We start from the raw sequence: 20,888 nt of genomic DNA, 5'->3' as shown, positions 1-20,888 counted from the left end.
TGGCGGCCTCCAGCAGACGAAGATAAGGTGGCGGACATGATGGCATACCAGTTGACGATATATACCATGGCATTGGTGGTGGTGTGAGGTCAGTCTAGGTAGCTTCCGTGGAGGAAGGATCTGTCGTTTTTTATTTTTTGCTCTTACTGGTTTCGAACCAAGGACGGGAATCGATCTAATAAATCAATATTCTAAAAAGTTAATTTTTTATGAATTTTGAACCTTTTTTCATTAAAATCTGATAATAAATAAAAAAATTAAAGATGGCATCCATAACAATAATTGATACAGTGGTGACATAATTCAAAATGTCGGGTGTGGTATAAGATGTTTTTATTACTTTTTATTGAGATTTTTAAAATACGTTAATAAATTACTGGTACTCTCACCGGTAATCTAACCGAGGACCGAAATCGTTTAAATAACTAAACGTTTGAAGTATGCAATTTTTAAAATATTTTTTGGAATTTTTTCGGAATTTCTAGCATTGAAATTACGGATTTTCAAGATGGTGGCCGTAACAAAACATTCAACGGTATTTTTTTATAGTTTTTAATCATTTTTTTTATTTTTTTATTAATTTTAAAACTTTTTTCATTAAAATCGGATAATTAATATAGATTTTAAAGATGGCGGTCGTAACATCATACTAGTTGACGATATATATACACTTTGGCATAAGTGGTGGGAGGTCAATCTGTCAGTGGTTTCCGTGGAGGAAGGATCGGTCGTCATTTTTATTTTTTTGCCCTCACCGGGTTCGAGCCGAGGACTCCGAGCTCCACGAAGTAAGTGTACATTTTTTTAAATAATTTTTTATTAAATATTTATCATTCAATCGATTGATTAATTTTTTTAATGATTTTTAATATTTTTCCTGATTTTCTAACATAAAAATTACGGTTTTTGAAGATGGCGGACATGACGTCATACTATATGATGATGTATATCTTGACATAAGTGGTGGGAGGTCAGTCTGCCGGTGGCTTCTGTGGAGGAAGGACCTGATGTAATTTTTTTTTATTTTTGACCTCGTCAGGTTCGAACCGAGGACTCCGAGCTCCATGGCGTAAGAGTACAATTAAATTTTTAAAAATAATTTTTTATTTATTTTGCGTTATTAAATTTGATTATAATAAATTTTTATGAATTTTTAAATTTTTCCCGATTTTCTAACATAAAAATTACGGATTTTCAAGATGGCGGCCTTAACGGAAATTGTAACGGTGATGTCATAATTCAAAATGGCGGTCATGGTATCCTTATTCCTAGAAATGGCTTATCGGAGGCTTTAGACATGGATTCTTAAGCCGTTTTTAGGACATTGTGTTCTTTCTAAGGCAAAACGTATTTTGAGGTTTTCGAAATCCTAATTTTCGAATTGTGGTAATTTTTTAGAATTTTTGTCGGTATTTTTTTCTTCAAAAAAATGGAGTAGGCGAATTTAGGCTAATATAGGGTAAAAATGGCTAATTTCGACTAATTTTGTAGGTCAAAGCTCAAGGTCAATGGTCAAGGTTATCCAAGATGGCCGGCATGACTTCACAATCCAAGATGGCGGGCGTTCACACAGCTCCACACCCTGAACCCAGTGCCCAGACATACTATTCTATACTACTGACTAGCATACAGATATATCGAAAATTAAAAACAAAAAATCCTTAACGGTGCAACCTACAGGCGTAGATAGATATCGAAGTACATATTTCTTCTGGGACATTTTTGAAACTTCTGGAACGATATTATCCCCAATATTCCAAAATGATAGCTTAAACATTCATACAACGAAAAATTTTTTGGAATGTTTTTGATTCAATACATTCAGCACTAAACAACTTAGAACTAATGTTATACTATGCTTAATAAGGTACTTATATTATTTTACTTTCAAACAATGTATTCAATTCATTGTCCTAATATGTAGTAATAAAAATTATTCGTTTAACACCAAGGTTTAAGATAATGACACGAGTGAGAAACAGGTTAAAAAATGATAGCCCATTAATTAACTATAGTTTTATTTATTAACAACTATATACACTATTAATTAAATTACATCACTTAAAAATGTTTGTCCACAAATTAATCACACTTTCGTTGAGTCGACCATTTACTCTCCCCAAAGGAGTTCGGCTCGATGGAGGCTCTCCCTACTGCTCGTTTCCACCGCGCACCTCTTTCCTGTCATACTTCCTCACACTACTCACACCTCCATCGCACATAACACAGTCCCGGATGATTCACTCTCCAACGCACCAATTTCCGCACACGAAGTCCGTCACTCGTCTTTCAATTGCACACACCAAGGGGTCACTTGCCCTCTTCACTTCACTTCACTTCACTTCACTTCCTCAGAGGCCGGCGTCAACATCAGCCTTCTCCTGGAAAGTTCTCGTGTTCCTTCGAAGTGTTGCATCATCAGGGTAGACTTAACACTAAAATCCCCCAAACAATGGCTTCCTAGTTATGCCACTTCACATAGATGGGACTCTGGGAACGTGCTGAACCCTCCAGAGCCGCAGATAGTTCTCCGGTGGGGGGGAGTAGTAAGCAACCATTGCTAATCAGATTAGGCATGTATCAGTAATGGACTGCACCCCAGGTGAGCATGTGGACTAGCTGGCGAGCTGGCCTGCCTCATTGCTTCGCATCTACTATAAATATAACACTGTCTCCTCCTAAAAACCAGATTGTCCCGAACAGGTAACACATCTCTTTCTTGCATTCCCTCAATTGGTCTAAAAGTACCACTTTTATTTGTCCCCTCTTTCCTCTCTGGATGCGGCAGACCACATCATTTAGCCATATTAACACTTCATATGGGCTTTCCCACATCCCTTGAAGCTTTGGGCAGCTGCCATTCTCGTTGCAAGTTGTAAAGCCACGCCAAATAACTTTCCTGATATCCGTTCGAGTTTACCTCCAGGTCATATCTTGACTTCATCTGGTTCTTTTCTAATCGAATGTTTTTACAAGCCTGGTCGCTTATAAGTGCCATACTCTCATCCAGATGTTTGACACAGTCGGTGGTGCTGGTTGGCTCTTGGCGAGAGCGGGCGAAATTTGCATCACAGTGTAGCCTCAACTCCTGTACTGACTACTATAACTAATATTCGCAGGAGTCTGTCCAGTTGAGCCATAAATATCAGCCCTATAATCACTCAGGAATAATTGGATGTGTTGATTCCAAACTTGTTGATGGTGAGCCACAACCTTGGCAAGGTGCTCTTATAGGGTTCTGTTTAACCTTTACACCATGCTATCGGACTGAGGATGTAGGGCTGTGGTCCTGGTTTTATTTATCCATAGTAAACGACACAGCTCCTGGATCATAGTCGATTCAAAATTACCACCTCAATCTGAGTGCAGCTACATCAGTACCCCGACTCTGCAGATAAGGTTGATGACTAGTGCATCCACCACAGTGGTGGCTTCCTGGTTAGTAAGAGCATAAGCCTCTGCTGACCCATTTACTGATTACATTTAGTCTTGGGAAATGGCCCAGCAATTTCAATAACTACCCTCTTAAATTGTGCTCCGACATTGTAGGAACTCATTTTCCCATGACTATGATACTATGGCCCTTTTCAGGCTGAACATGTGTCACAATGTTTACACCAAACCTTGACACCCTGAAGATACCTCAACTAGTAGTAGCACTGATGAATCTTGGCTAGAGATTTATTTACTCAAAAATGGCCATCTGAGGTTACATCAAGCATTTTTTCCAGCACTTCTAACACTAGGCTTGTCGAGAGCAGTAGCTACATGGTAACTACTTTCCCATTTGGACTCTCCCATGCCCTTTTCAATAACCCATACAACATCCTTAAGGAATCCCATTGTGCCCATTACACTTTCACAGCCCTCAGGCCACTGAATCTCTCATGTAATGATGTTTGTCCTGTATCCCTTTTTTAACCAGCTTATAATGGGCCCTAGGTCAGGGTCTCTTCGTTGTGACACTTTTAGGCTGGCATGGTTCCATTTATCCTCACAGTTAACAATAGTCGTATGTTGAATATCTTAAAATTCCTTCATCTTCTCTGCCCATTTTGCAATGATTGCAATCTAAGTTTCATGGTCAGTGAGAGAGCGCATCAGCATTGCTATGATTTTGGCCCTTCCTGTGTTAGATTCAGCAATAATGCCGCTGTATATGCTCAATTCATCCAGCAAATGGACCCTCTGGCTTCTTGAACTGCAACAGCCAGTTGTCAGTCCATAAAAGTAATTTTCTCTCATAATTTTTTGTAAAAATGCTGTAGGGACTTAACTACAGCCAGAATTTCTTTTCTAGTGATGGAATAGTTAGTTCGGGCTTAGATAAAGCTTTTCTGTAGTACCCGATGACTCGTTTGCTTCAATCCTGAACCTGGGAAAGTATAGTGCCCAGTCCATCTCTGCTTGCATCTGTGTCAAGGATTTTAATCCTCATTCTGATGTGGGTAGGCAAGATTGGAGCTAGAAAAAAGAGTCTTTTGAAGGTTCTGAAAGTCAGCCTCATATCCAGAAGTTCACAAAAACTGCCTCTTCTTCTCTGTCAATTGATGCAGTGGTCTGGTAATAACTGTAAACCCAGTCATGGAAAACATACAGTAAGTACATAGTCCTAGGAAACTCCTTGCCTCATGCTTATCTTTAGATCGCTGCTATTCCATGAAAGACTGGATTTTCTCGAGGTCTGTCCATTCTCCGTCTTGTAATATCATTGAAGCTTGAAATGTTACCTTATATTGGATTAAGAAGCACTTCTTATGGCTTAATGTGAGTTGTGACTGGTGGAGCCTGTTAAAAACTTCCCGGGGACGGGGGTGTTTGTAGATGCGCCTTCACAGTATTTCCCACTACAATAATGTCATCCAGATATAAAAGGCATGCTTTATGTCAATCTATGCCACACAAGTTACATCAATATTTAAAATGTTACAGGAGCATTACATAATCCAAATGTCAGCACAGATAGCTCGATCAATCAACTTTCTGTTGAGAAACCAAACTTCTCTTGTCCTCTATGTGATGCAACACTTGAAAGTAATCAGTGTCGAGAACCACTTAGTGCCAGAAAGTGTTTCCAGAGTGGCATCAATATGCAGAAGTGGGTAAATGTCCTTTTTGGTGATGTCATTCGGCTTGCAGTAGCACACACAGAACCTCAGTTTACAATCCTTCTTTAAAACCATAACTTCTGGTTACCCCCAGTCAGTAATGATGGCTCTATTGCCCCACCCTTCATCGTATCTGAAATCGTCTTCATTGCCTGTGTTAATGCGATGGTAGACTAGGTTTGTTCATCCAAGGTCAGTATCACCCAGGGAGAACACATCCTGATTTTTTTTAGTAGAAAAGCAGCACCTTCTTCTGCTTCTTCAGGGGTAAGGTTCTCCTGATATCGCTTTAATAACTGTTCCAGTTCAGGGTTCAGTGGTGGCAGAGAGTACTCGTGATGTGGAGTAGCTTCACACTATACTACCAAATTGACTGGTTCACAATTAACTGTTGGTTCACCTAGCTTCAATACCTTCATTCATTAATCAATTTTGGCCACCTTTACTGGCACAATTACACCAACCTTGGTATTTCTGCAACTGATCTAAAGTCTCTCCAGTCCTATTGTCATATATTGCTCTAAGATGTAGGTCATGTTGCACTAGGGTCTGCTTGTATTTGAGCTGCTATTATCTAATAATGTTTGGCCAAAAATGAAAGCATTTAATTGATTATGGGTATTATGGGCACTTATAATGGCAGCACCAAAAAGTCCACAAAAATGTGCAAGTCTCTATCTTTACCCTCAAATTCAGCTGTTCATGCACAAGTGACATGTCTGCAGTTGCTGTTTTCGGTTTATATGGGAGTAGTGTCCTCATCTTTTTCTTATTAGCGATGTATGTACCATCGATGGTAACTGGTAAGTAAGCAGATTTTGCTGTTGACCCATATATTAACTAGTAGACTGTCATTTCCTCTATGGAGTAGAGATAGAGGGAAAACCCTAGGAGCTGTTTTTCCCCGAAAAGCTGTAATGTGCCTCTTCAAACCAGTTATTGCTGTTTCACTGTTGATATTATCTCTGTGGAGTTTTCTTTCATTTCAGACAATCTCACTGAATATGCCCTAGTTCTTGGCAGGCAAAGCACTGTGGGCGAGCTCCTGTCCTCCTGAACCAGGAGCCTTAGTTGCAACTCAGAAACGTCTTCAATTTGCTGTTCTTTTTGTTGTGAAATACTATTCCCAGGGGCGTAGGAACCGGGGGGGACAGGGGGGACGTGTCCCCCTGAACTTTTTGGGTGGAGGGGACTGTCCCCCCCCCCCCCCCAACTTTCTAGACCGTGATATTTTTATTTTATAATATTATTCCACATTACTGTTACGCTATTTGAATAAATCCATAATCTAAGCATATTTAAGCGAATCGGGTACCACGTATCAAAGGTTCATGTGCAAGAAATATGTCCAGCATCGAAATTATAACATTAAAAAACAAATAGTAAAGTGACTTTACTTTAAACTGTCAAAACGTACCAATGTTATTTGTAATAGAGTATACCTGCAGGACTACGCCCCTTCCAATTTGCAACCAGACCTAATGTATGCAGTCATTAGGCAGCTTAGCTCCATCCCTCCTCGTGTATCATACACCTATTCATATCGTCTGTGAGTGTACTTGCACATTCCTTGAATAACCTTAAGTATTTCGCTATTTTGTTGTCGTGTTGGGTGTTAGGAGTAGCCTAGTGGTGTAGAAACATGTGTTGAGCAGTAGACCAGAGTGATGTAGAGTCAAACTACTTATGTGTGCATTAGCATTTCATTTTATCGACAATGAAAAGACAAAAAACTGTTTTAGCATATTTTTCAATAGCCAAAAGACAGTGTGAAGATGCTCATGCTGAAACTTCATCGAACGGAAGTGATCCAGTAATAAGTGGAACTGAGGTGAGTAACCATCTATCATGAGAAAAATTCTGGCGGAACAACACATTTTAAAATTGATTATTTATTATTCTCTTTGTAATAAAGTGGCAAGAACAAGTGTGTGTTTGTGGGGGAGGGGGGGGGGGGTAGGAGGCGTTTTTGAATTACCATTAAGCCATTACATTTAAAACTTAACTCTTAACTGTAATTTTATAATTTGTAGTCTTAAGTTTCTGTCCCTTGCCGGTAGTAACTCATCCTTAAACATAAAAGAGATAACAAAGTTAAAAGGTTAACTTCAGGATTTGTAAACATTGAAATAAAAATCTTTCTTTTAAGAAAGTCCACACAAATTTAATAACCTATTTAACGGCTATGCATAGCCTACATAAAAAATTCTACTAAACATAGAACAAGTATTCATGTAAATAAAAAGTTGTCCTTTTCTAAAAAATGCAGTTATTATAAGTTACCTGGTTCGTTTCTCAGTGGGGTCATCCGAATTTCGGATGTGGAAATTATGCCGGGATGATGCTTCGGAAAGCTGGTATTCTCAGGGATTTCCTGTTTTCCCTTTTCCCTGCCTTTTATTTTCGGCGCGGCACACCGTTCACCTCATTTCAAACACCCTCTCACTTTTTTTTCTCGCCCAGACACACTCCTTCAAAAGGGATCTCTCCACTTAAGTACTTAATATAAATAGTTGTCATAAGAAAAATAGTGTCGCTCATTAACAGGATGGATAGTATAACATTGAATTGTGACAGCAATGCCACATGTGCCTGTGTTCAAAAATGAGTAAGGAAACTAACATAGAAACCGCAAGCGTAACAATTACACACAAAAGTACAAAACAAAAAATTTTTGTGCCGCGGTGGCCAAGAGCTTAGAGCTTTCGTCTCTCACCAAGTCCAAGTCACCCCTGTGACCTTAGTAACTGCAGGAGATTTTACCCTGATTAAATCTTTACATTGTTATTAAGTGAGTGAAGAGTGTTTAACGGCCCTTTAACAAGGTGGTCTTAAGAGCCGATAAGGGTGAAATGAGGTGAACATAAAACACAACATCAATGCCCGAACCCGGATTTGAAAGGGGATCCCTCGCACTGCAGACCAGCACCTTACCGACTGAGCTACGGAGGCCCGCCCACATTGTTAGCATAACATTTAAGGAACAGTATTCATTCTACCATCTTAACCAATTTCAAGAGCAATTAACTTACAATGTACGGGATGATTATTAACAGTTAGATCATGTGGAAATTGAGATGTGGACAGAGGTCAAGGTAGCAACAGCTTGCAGTTTAAAAGGTAATGTCGATAATTGAGCGCAGTCGCAGTGTATTGGCAGTGTGCAAGGGCGCCCATACCCATGGGCAGGGAAGGGCCTTGGCCACCCCCCCCCCCCCCAAATGCTACAAAATGATAACGAAACAAAGGTATGTGAAATCCAAACCTAAGTTGTACATTGTAACATAAATACTTAATTTAAATCTCCGTTTCCAAAGACTCCAAAGTAGGATTTTCTGAATCTGGATATTTGGATGACTGAGTAACTATGTAAGTATATTGTATGAATTTTTCAAGTATAATAATTTTATCTTAAGGAAACAATAATAATTTTAACATCTATGAATCCAATGGTTAGATACAAAAACTGCTTAAAAAGCGCTATTTTGCACTTTTAAAATCAAAATTTTCCGGTGGAGGACCCCCGGACCCCCCGTGTTAGTAGGAGGGGAATGGATTTACATGACATCAAAATCATTATTTGTCCCCCCCAACTTTATGAAAACAGCTACGCCAATTACTATTCCAGCACTGTACTTTACCTTCAAACTGAATGCTGGTTTCATTTATCTTATTTTTTGTTTCTTCTGAGCAGCCACTAGTTCACATCATATGTATTTTAGTGCCTTTATAATTTCGTCAAATTCTCTCTTGATAGCATTCTCCAACTTTTCTTGGTTGTTCCTTATTTCACTCTGAAGAAGTTTCTGAGTTGCAACTAAGGCTCCCGGTTCAGGAGGACAGGAGCTCGCCCATAGTGCTTTGCCGGCCAAGAACTAGGGCATATTCAGTGAGACTGCCCGAAATGCAATAGAACCCCACAGAAAGAATAGCACCAGTGAAACAAGCAGTAACTGGTTTGAAGAGGCACATTCCAGCTTTTCGGGGGAAAACAGCTTCTAGGGTTTTCCCTCTATCTCTACTCCATAGAGGAAATGACAGTCTACTAGTTAATATATGGGTCAACAGAAAAATCTGCTTACTTGCCATCGACACTTGAACATAAGCATCTATAGTTCGTACATACATCGTTAATAAGAAACAGATGAGGACACCACTCCCATACAGTTGACATGTCTCCAGCTGGAAAGCTGGATTTGAAGGTAAAGATAGGGACTTGCACATATTTGTGGACCTTTTTTAATGCTAATATTATTGATGAGGTGGTCTTGGGAATGTACATCATGAATCAATATGGTTTTGTTCTTGACAGGGAAGAGCATGCATTGATAATCAGAAGGGAAGAGGTAATATTGTTTACTCCCAAACAATTAGAAGTGTCCATAATGTCCATGTTGGATTTAAACATTTTCATTTGTGGCTAATCATGATAAGATAATAGCAGCCCGAATACAGGGAGACCTTAGGGCAACATGACCTACATCATCGAGCCAGACAATAGGACTGGAAAAATTCTAGATCGGCCGCAGCATTACAAGTTTGGTGAGATTTCACCAGTAAAGGTGGCCAACCTTGATTCAATAATGAAGGTTTTCAAGCTGGGTGAACCAACCATTAATTGTGAACCAGTCCATTGGGTATCCCAGTGTGAAGCTACTCTAGATCACGAGTACTCTCTGCCACCACTGAATCCTGAACTAGAGTAGTTATTAAAGAGATCTCAGGAGAACCTTACCCCTGAAGAAGCTGAAGAAGTTATTGCTTTTCTACTTAAAAAAAAAAAAAAATATTGTGTTCTCCCTGTCTGATAATGATCTTGGAAGAACCAACCAGTTTACCATCGCATTAAGTCAGGCAATGTAGAACCAATACGGCAGGCTCCCAGGTTGCTGCCTTTAACAAAGAAATTAGAAGCTGAGAAGATGATTTCGGAAATAATGAAGGGTGGGGTAATAGAACAATCAGCAACTCCTTGGGCCTAAAATATAACAATGCCAATATTTTGAATCACCATAAAAATGTTTAAATACTTTTTAAATTGAGAGTAACTAATGTTGTCTGAAAATAATATAATGGTAAGTAATGTATTGGATGATGTGTATGACATATGGAATAGAGGTAGCCAATATGTCGAATTGTATGTAACTATTTATCCCTTATCCCTTAACGTTTTTTTGGGGAAAAGCCCTTAATTTCAATTTATAATCATAACATACAATGGTCCAGGCTTTAACAGCGATATCAAATCTACTTCTGATCTATAAATTTTAAATAAATATTTGGTTTGTTTTTAAATATTTGTTTCATTTTTCACAAACATAAAATGTAAAAAAATAAAGTGGTATTATGTATATGTTAATAATACTGCAATAATAAGTAATTTTCATATCGATTAAAATAAATAAGGAGCAAGATTCATTAGAAATCTTTGTGACAGTATGGAAATGTTTCTGTGGTCGAGTACTACAGCTAGCATGATGAACACCAAGCACACGGGAGTGTATTTGTGGACACAATGATAAACGCAACAAGCTCAAGCCTGTCAGTTCATCCAATAAAATGTATATATCCCAACCGAGTTATAGCAACAGCAGCATAAGTACCACGAAGTGTGCGGACTGCATGCAACAGCGACATGAACACCGTAACATAAAATGGCTTTTCATACAATATTATTGGCAGGTTGAAGAGGTAAATTATGTAGTATGGGTTGACTGAAATTGTTATTTTAACATACACCATTTTTTTTATTGTTTTCCTAAACATAAGGAAGTATAATTAAGGATATTTTTTATGATAAACATAACAAACAATATAATCTAATAATAATAATATTCTTAAAAATCAAAATACTTTTCAAAAGAAAATTTATTGCTTTCAGTAAAATGTTTATAACGAAAGCATATACAGTTTAGTATTCAGAAACTTTTCTTAAGTATGTCTCGATGAATAACATGCTGCGGTGTTTGATAGGGCAAAGGGCCCTCTGCAGCTGCGCAGATCGTGTGTTGCAGAAGGAGGACAAGATTCGGCTGTTGAAGCAACGGCTCCAGGAGCGGGATGCAGCGAGAGGCCTGCCACAAGGAGACGCGGATGGCCAGCTGCCATCTGGGCGCCATACTCGGGACCAAGACACAGGTCTGAACACCAACAAAAATACTCTCGTAGTAGCCGACTTTATCACCGGGGAGGGCACGTCCGAGTCGGGCTTCGGCGCTGGTGCGTCCGTTTACACGCGCAGTTCTCGAGCCAGTCAGTCCGACTTCGAGTTCTCCGAGTCGTACCTGTAGACCAACTCCTTTCCTTCATAGCAACACATTGCATCACCTCCTCACTCAACTGTACGTACCTGTAAACTGAATTATTTCCTTCATAGCAACACTTAGCATCATCTCCTCACTCAACTGAACATACCTGTAGACTAACTGCTCTCTTTCAGAGCATAAGTTGGCATCTCCTTCATAGCAGCAGTTTCCATCATCTCTCACTCAACTGTGCATACCTGTAGACTGACTCCGCTCTTTTATAGCAATAGTTTGTATCACCTCGTCACTTAACTGTACAAACCTGTATACCGACTCCTATCCTTCATAGCAACACTTTGCATCACCTCCTCACTCAACTGTAAGTACCTACCTGTAGGCCGACTCCACTCCTTCACAGCAACACTTTGCTTTGTGTCCTCGGTTGACTGCACATACTTGTAAGGCGAATTCGTTCCTTTATAGAAATGCATTGCTTTAGTTGTCACTTAACTCTAGGCTACATTATTGTGAGCTTATTTATCTTTCTTATTGCTTAATTTTGCCTTTTTCCCCTCTAAGGCTGATACCTTACCTTTATAGCAATACCTTTTCCTACTTTTTAAAAACCAAACTGTACATCTATGCATGCCTAATCTTTTCATTCATAAAAATACCTGAATCTAACAGTAGGCTACATTCATGTAGGCCGACTCATCTGTTTCATAGCAACACATCTTCTCAGATCCTAAATCAACTGTACCTATAGTGCAGATCTTAAGGTTTGTGACCTGAGCGCCACAGTTTTATGAACACAAATTGCTTGGAATGAACAGTCATAACAAATAAGTGGGCGGAGCTAGGTATATACGGCCGATTCAGCACGGCCCGTTTACTCATTAACTGTTCCAGATACATTTTTCATTGTTGCATGCAGTTTTAAGCGTCACCTTTGTTTGTTATATTCCAATACTATCATTATTTGTGGTTCTGTGTGCTTTCTTTATTCAAAACTTTGGTCTCGAATCTGGCGTTGCATTATTCATTGTTGTCCTACTTTATTTAAAAATTTAGTATGCTCATTCTTTCATACCAGCAAACACATTAGTAGGCTACTATCTTTCTCAAACTCATTATTTCAACTTATGTATGATGGCGACTGTTCCTTTTGTCCAAGTCCAAAAATTTGTACTTTATGTTTCAAAAATCTACTAGTGATGCTTATTATTAATTATTATGGGCACTACACTTAGCCAAAGAAGAGGTTCTCGTAATTAATATAATTCATTTTAATAATACAGTAGTAATCTCCCTGAATAGAAGATTTTTCTTGAACCATAATGACTAGTATTTATATATTTGTTTTATTTTATTTTATTATTTGTCTAACATCATTGCTGATTACACTCAATTAATTACTGTGAATTTTTGAAGTTATACTTCTTTAGGGGTGGTGTTGGGGTGTAATATTAGCTTTCGGCTGCGTAAACGAAGTACTAGGTACCTGCGAAAAAAGGTTATATTTCTCTAGGGGCATTGTTTGGAGTGAAGTTTTAGGTTTCATCACCTGCTAGCGCGCATGCGTGAACCTAATTACTTGCGAACGGAAATACCTGCGAACGGAATCCATTATACCCGGTAGCCATCTTGTTTCAAATGTAAATATTTGTGGATCTGGAGATACGTAAAAGTGTATAGTAAGATGTATATAATGCATTCATGGTTATCTCTAACGACAGTGACATTTAATTATATTATTTAATTGCCGTGGTAGAAAGCGTTTCATGTAGAATGGTAGTAGTATAATTGATCTAAATTGTATTGGGTAAAACCCCGTGATGACAGCACTGTGCCGGTGGATGCTCTTGTGATGCTGCCGCCGGTTCACATAAGTTTTCGTTCAGTTTCGCTTCCGTTAACTAATTGCGGCACATTTTCCATGTTAATAAAATTGTTTCATTAAATAGGACTGTAAATTCCATTTATATTAACAATGTAGCTCTTGAGAGCAAATAGTGAACATTTAGATGGCAACTAATGCTTGTTTATGTTCACAAACACTTTTTCAATCAGCGAGAGTTTGTGAGTGAGCTTGTTTTAGCGAGACGTCATATTATACTTGTTAACATTTTGAATTTTTCAATAAACATTATTTCAGTGACAATATATTTAATCATTTTACAGTATTTAAAACTAGGCTAACCTAACCCCCTGGCTACACCCCTGCTGGGTTAGACAAGAGTGGCTTAAGAGAGAAAACGTGGTCGTTGAAGAAAAAACGTTACTAACGAATCCTTATTTGAACAAGAGAAAATCAACTTTCCTCCGCTTCATTTCAAGCTAGATGTTATGATGCAGTTTGTAAAGGCCCTTGATAAGGATGGATAATGCTTTGCATTTATAGTGGGGAAAAAAGCCTCACTTGAGTAAAAAAATTAAAGCAAGAATATTCAACCGGCCCAGAAATAAGAAAATTCGTTAAGGGCCAAGCCTTCGTAAATTCCATGAATGAGGCTGAGGAAAAATCCTAGATTTCATTTATTGCAGTTGTCGGAAATTTTATGGGCCAACGAAAAGCAGAAAACCATGCTGAACTGGTAAAATATATGCTTAAAAATTTCACATCCCTTGGGTGCACCATGAGTATTAAGGTGCACCTTTTACACAGCCACCTGGAACTTTTTCCTGAAAATTTTGGAGACAGCAGTGAGGAGCAATGTGAAAAATTTCATCAATATATTAAAATTATGGAGGACCGTTATCAAAATAGATGGGGTACGCACATGATGGCAGATTATTGCTGGAGTTTGAAGAGGGACTATTCCAAGATATACTGTATCTATATGTTCCAACAATGTTTTATTATATATCCAAAGTGTATTTTATGTGTAATATTGATTTTGCATATCTTTGGTGTACCTACATTAAAACTGTTGCATCGTTTGTTGCACATAACTTTATATGTCATTGTTGTTCATTTAATGTGCCTAATACTAACCCTGTACTTTGTTAACAATTAAGACATAATATCTATATTTATTATTTTTACCATACACATAAGCCATTTAGAGTAAGAACAACAAACTCAATAACTACTACATTCAAAAACACTAAACAGTAGACTTTTAAATAGCTTCAGAATTCAACAACAAACATAATGGATGGTACAACTGTTCCTACCACATTAGAGCACATAAATAATCTTTCTTATTGCAGTTTAGACAATTAGGCTAGTATTCCAAGATACAAAAATAAGGTTTTAGGTGTTGAATATACTACACATGTACCCTAACCATATTCCTAGTGCATAATAGGACACTGCCAGTCCCTTATTTTCAGGCAACAGAGTTTGGTGTTCTACCTGTTTCAATTCATTCTGTTGCCCAAATTCCGCGCCAAGCATGTTAGTTTGCCAAATGAAACTTTATGATATCGAAACTATCCTGGAACACATTTTGTACACTTTTATGGTCATAAAAACCAATAATCGCAACTTTTAAAGTACTTTAAATTAAAATTACACCATATAATTCGCGATAGTGCTGATATATGTAAGTTTTTTGGCACAGTAAATTTAGCGATGGTTGCCATACATCTTCTAAAATGCTGACGCCACACCCGCTGCCTGTTTAAGTTTTTGAGTAATAATTAATCTGAAAATGATCTCAGGAGGCCAAATCAGGGATTCGGCCTCGTGGCTGCAGGCAGGAGTGCGTCGCGGTTTGAAAACTACCCGGGCTGTTTGGCCACCCAGGACGCCTTGGAAATAAACAGTAAACTGATTGAAAAGACACTGCACTTTATTAAGACCGTTACACCTGCTTGTCCAATGCCTGGCCGCGTATGTTGTCTGACCGTCGCTGCACGAGAGATTCTATACGTTGACGATGCGCGCGAACAGGATAGATGGCAAAATTGTGTGTAATGAGTTATCCTGTGGCCGTTACTGACGTGAAGGATGCGGCAAACTATCACGGAGCTGATAGGCTGCAACGATCTATGCAGTGAATGATGTTCACATGTAATACAGCACTATAATTAAATGTTCTTAAAGGTATTTGCAATCTAACCTACTACAAAATGCGAATGCTTCGAAATGTATGTAGGCCCGGCTAGATGAGAACATATATGAGACACAGTCACTTATTACAGTTTCACAAAGTTATTACTTGGTTAGATTGCAAGACATAAATTAACAGTTAAATAAGCTAAATTGTAAACACGTAAATTAGAGAGTTAGTACATGACACACGAGGCTTGCTAGGAGCTCTTGACGAATAATGTTTCGCTGGCTACGAAGCCTGGAAACTGCGTATGACTCAAGTCCGCTGGTCGGGCGCAGAGCTAATGAAAAGGATTTGAAGAACTTACAACTATTGCGATGACCTGGACGTGGCGCGAAATCTGTAGGCTCTGCGTTCGCGGAGCGACCGACCCCTGTGAGCTCCCGACGGCAACTGTCGCGAGGGCGCCGCGCGACCTCGCGCCAAGACACGTGAAGCACAGGAAAACAGCTCCGACCAGTTTTGGACTTAAACAGAGGTGCCCCCCCCCCCCCCCCCAAACACTATGACTCACCCCCCCCCCCCCCCGAAAATTTTTATGCCATTTTCTCAATGATTTACTCATTGATTTTATAATATTATACTTTTTAGTATTATATTTTATCACATTTTGCATTAATTAAAACTGATTTTCTAATAATAATTTTGGTCATATCAGATAATATTTCCATCCTGAACCGACAGATGCCAAACTGCTTTTGTTGAGGAAAGTGCGGGGTTGCCAATTTGATTTACAAGATCCCTTTCAATTATCAAAGCACCAGAAACGTATTTTCACATTAGAAGCTATAATTATGCAAATAATATATACATTTTTCTCGTCTTTTAACCCCCCCCCCCCCCCCCCCTGAAATTTTAATGATGCAGTCTGCGTCGTTACCCCCCCCTTGTGGGCACCCCTGACTTAAATGATATATATGACATAACATGATTATTTAACAATTGTACATCATTTTAACATTATTACAGTATATTTTAATTGTTATTAATTTGGTTGTTTTAAAAATAAGTATTAATGATTTAATTTAGCGCATTGCCACACCCGGCCAGGCGCTGTAATCGACTTGGTGTTCGTCGCGGTGCACTTTCACTCACTCGGCGGACATCACGCTCGGGCGTGTTCGATGCACTTAAGAGTAAGTGTTGTTGTGACATAACGGCCTGTGCGAACCAGAGGGAGCACTGGCGGATGACGTCAATGCATTGAAATATATTCTTGCCTCGTACAAGGCATAGTTTACCAAAATAGTTTGTTTTTTTTCATTACCAAACAGGGATTGGGTTTAGGCACATTCTAAAATACAGTCTGCGAGTTAGATTATAGTTGTATCCCAACAAGGTACAGATTATTCGCTACCTTACCCGAATGTCTTGGAATACCGTCATTAAACCATTTTCAACTGTAAATTTAAGTATGAAAATATGGAAAATACCACCAAATAAAGGTTAGTGAGTCTGTAGATTCCGGTATAGATTTTCTTATAATTAGTTCCTCACACAGTCTCTTTACATGGGGCTGCCTGAGGCACAACACCCGTGCACCTGCGGAGTGATGCTCGGCTGCACGTGTTTCGGTGGGCAGGCGCCTAGTGCGGGCTGCCCCTGTGGTCTAGTGATACGTTCGTAAGATAGACTAGCAATTACCCCCTCTCGTTGATGGTCGGGATGAAGTTATGTTAAGATGTTGGCGACTGAGGCGTTATGTCCGTCAAGCTGCTGTGATGACACGTCCGATGGTACACACAATGTCTTGACACTGAAACCCTTATTTACAATTATGAATATTTACAGATATGATTCGCGAAGTACCACATGTAATCCTGACTCTACGTCGCCCTCGGCACAGTCTACTCGCGTACGTCTCGCAGGTTCTGATCTTGTCTCAGCTGCCACTCGTCACTTGGGCCTGACGAATAGATCCCTGATTGTGCTAAGTAGTTCGCTGGACTTCCCACTTATCATGCTTGGTCTCACCAGTCTCTGCTCTCCGACGCGGCCATCTGCGCACGTCCGCGTCGTCCTCTCGCCATATGCCCACTGCCCCCCTGCCGCGCGTTGCCACTCGTCCGCCCGTTCCCCCCCCCCCCCCCACACACACACCTCGCGACATGCGCAGCGCTCGGGTGCTTCCGGGTGTTGGCTTCGGCTTCGTCGCCCGGTGGACAATGTTATACAAATATTCGACATATTTATAAAAAACATCTAATTATTATTACAAACAAAATATTACATAAATAACACTAGAGTTCATTACATATAGGTATGTTCATGTTGTCCCATTGTAATGTTGTATTAAACAAATAAACACAATAACCTTCAACATTCTGCATGGGGCAGGGTGGATCAGGGGTTGGTGCAGCATAAGGGTCTTAATGAGGAGACGAGACACTTGGGTCGACGTCAAGTCTTTCAGTACTCGCCAGAGATGTATAACATCTAGCCTCGGTAACTGGAAAATTCAAGAGTTATCATGTTACAAATACGCATATAATACGAAATTCGGACACGAAATTTAACATAGAATTTTTTAAAGTAATGCCGAGCGTAATAAATATACATAGATGTAAATTGTGTTTGCAACTAAATTTCTTGACTCGAATCGTATGTAGTTTCCATATTCACCGCTAGAATTCGCTCTACAGAGCTGTTAAATCGACCATTGAATCATTTAATTAACATACTGAAATCTAAAACTATATAATGAAATGGCTTCGATAAAAGCGAAAATGATCTGAAAAAATTCTAAGCTCCAGATTTGGACCTTTTTTCCATTCATGATGGTTATCCCAGAGGTTTGAATAAATTTTTTAAATTTATTTATTATAGGAAATTTAAGCATTTTTGGAAACATTTGCTCCTCCGGATTTTTAATTTTTTTTTTTTTTTTTTTTAGGAAAATGTGGATAATTTGGCTTAAATAGGTATAGGAATTTTTCCTTAGAAGTAGGCGAATTTTTTAGTCATTTTGAGAACTTTTGAGATGAATTTGGCCGCAGTGAAATCACAAATCCAATATAGCGAACCCGCTCCCGAATCCACAACATTAAACCTGGCATCAAAACCTCATTTATATACTACCACCAAAAATAGTGTTTTAACACTTAATACAGATGTACACATTCTTAAAGAGATATCAAATATAAACACCAATTAATAATTCAGACAAGAAAACTATTTGAAACATAGGTCATCATTAATAACAAGCATCCCATTAATTATTTGCTACAGTCAAATAGGGCCAACATTTTCAATATTAAATTATAGGTATATAATGATTTGAAGATAAAAATTACTGAAACCAAGATGGCGTCATTATATAATTTCCTTATAAGAAAGAATTTAATATACGGTGCTCTCGATGAAATTCAAGAAAATATATTTCCAAAATTTTTATTCCAATTTTTCTTCACAAAATGTTAAGTAGGTATATTAAAAACAATTATTACATTAATTTCTGTCTAAAATGTTTGTGCTCTAAAGGTATATCTAGTAACTAAACACACCGAAACAAGGACAGCACTAATAGCAGATTACATGCATTGGAATGAGAAAGTATAGCTCGAGTCACAATGCAACGACAAAAAATGTTACAGTGTTCCAGCAAGACATATTTAACAGCGTAGGATCACATTATCACGACTACATTGACATGATAAATTATACTATGGTTGTCGGCAAATCTTTCCAAGCCAAATGCGTTTATAAAATGCAGTATATAAAGCACTAAAAAATTTGTGACAGGGGGGGGGGGGGGGGGGGGGAGTGAACAAGGGTTGTAACGAATTTAATATTAGCGGGACCGTATTAAACTCCTTGTGGATTTTTAAGCATTTGAGATGGGGGTGGCACGTGCCATTGAATATATATTCAATGATTTTGAAAGCTGAAGAACAAGAATTTGTACTGTAATATTTCCAGTATTCTTGAAATACGAGCATAGTGAATACATTGCAATTAAATGCCTTTATAGTAGTAGGCCTATATAGTACTAGTTCAAATAAATAATACAATTACAAGATCAGAAATAAATGCTTCCTTTGGCAACACATAACACATGTAGCATGCGAAAACGGTTAGAACTAATATAATTAGGTAAACTTAATTTGTCAAAGTTAATGAGGGTAAATAAATCATTTAAGGTAGTACATCAGGAATAGCAACATCTAATATTGAAGGTATCCTCAAAGTTATAGTTGTCTATAAAAAACGTGTATACTAACGCAATGATCGTAAATTAAGTATATGCCAAACCAGTATGACACCATAACCCTTTTCCCCATGAAAGATGTTGAATTCCAGAAAATGCCCTACCCCACTCATGTTTTAAGCTGGATATTATGCCATTGATACCAGTGAAAGTATTTCTGACCACATGTGCAAAACACATTATTGTGCACAACCACCGCTCATAGTTTTTATCTTTGAAGAAGGAGGGCGGGGGGGAAGCGAATGTACCTCTTTTTCTTATATATATTTACTCGTGATTGATTGTATGTCACAGTCATTCAGAATGTAGCTTTTCAATAGTTTTTTTTTTTACAAATAAAATTCAATAATGCTAATTAATACATGTGTTAGTCGTTAAGTCCAATTTAATTCAATAAAAGTACTCATTGTGATGAAATTATCTGTAGTTTACGTTCTTGTGCATTTGGTTTGTTTTCTACTATCGATAAATTTGCAGATATGTAATTCGTTTTCTGTCTTCTCCAGTATGAAGACATTGGCAAATATATTTTTTTATAGCTTACGACTGCGGTAAGAAAGTTTTCCTTTGCCCGTCGCGAAAAAACGAACTAATTGCGCGCATTGTCGTCACTTAGAGCGATTGCAAACTACAAATTATCGACAGCATGGCAACGCTGCACTTGCGCACACCAGCGAGCGACGCGACGAGCGAGCATTGCACTGCACTCTGTTGTAGAGGTGGGTTGTTACAGCAATTTTCGGTATCTGTTCCAACCTGATACTGATACAGTAATGTACCTAGTTACAAGTATCTGATACTTTTGTATCAGAGCAGTAGCGGTCCCAGGAAGCGACAAGGTATCAGCATTCTCGTTACAGGGTACACATCCTCCGTGCCGTCATCACCAGCGTAAAAAGGTATCGGTGTTTCTGATACATGATTTATCACGCCCGGTAATTCTCTACCTCTGTTACTCTCATGCCCGCCTGATACAGCCAGTATCAATCAGTTCAACATTCACTGCAGTTCGTCCTGGCCATGTATTAATTACCACCATGTACATCATTGTTGCGGGCTGTCATGCTTTGTAGTTAGTATCTTTATAGTGAAATAAGGAATGGATAAGTGCAGGAAAAAGACTTCATTTGTGTGGAATTTTTTTACGGAAAATAATGAGTTTGCTAATTGTAATTTGTGTAAACAAAAACTGACTTATAAATCATCATCGACTAATCTGAAGAAACATTTGAAACGTAAACATTGATATAGTATGCTCACTAATGTA

The 20,888-nt window shown here is 38.5% G+C and overlaps 1 protein-coding gene across 2 annotated transcripts in view; it reads left to right on the top strand.

Annotated features, from left to right (window-relative positions):
• Positions 1 to 20,888, top strand: part of LOC134527466 (gamma-aminobutyric acid type B receptor subunit 1) — a 262,732-nt gene that overhangs the window by 163,880 nt on the left and 77,964 nt on the right. Inside the window, exon 15 of one of the 2 annotated variants that reach the window (XM_063360161.1) lies at positions 11,123 to 11,246. In XM_063360161.1, the coding sequence (XP_063216231.1) occupies positions 11,123 to 11,246 (124 nt within the window). Of the gene's footprint in view, positions 1 to 11,122; positions 11,414 to 20,888 lie in introns of those variants that run through there. The other variant, XM_063360160.1, reaches the window with a different exon arrangement.

The sequence above is a fragment of the Bacillus rossius genome, chromosome 1, assembly GCF_032445375.1.
Source record: "Bacillus rossius redtenbacheri isolate Brsri chromosome 1, Brsri_v3, whole genome shotgun sequence".
Lineage (NCBI taxonomy): Eukaryota > Metazoa > Arthropoda > Insecta > Phasmatodea > Bacillidae > Bacillus > Bacillus rossius.
Note: the sequence above shows the minus strand (reverse complement) of the source record. Positions and strands in the feature narration are given on the sequence as shown.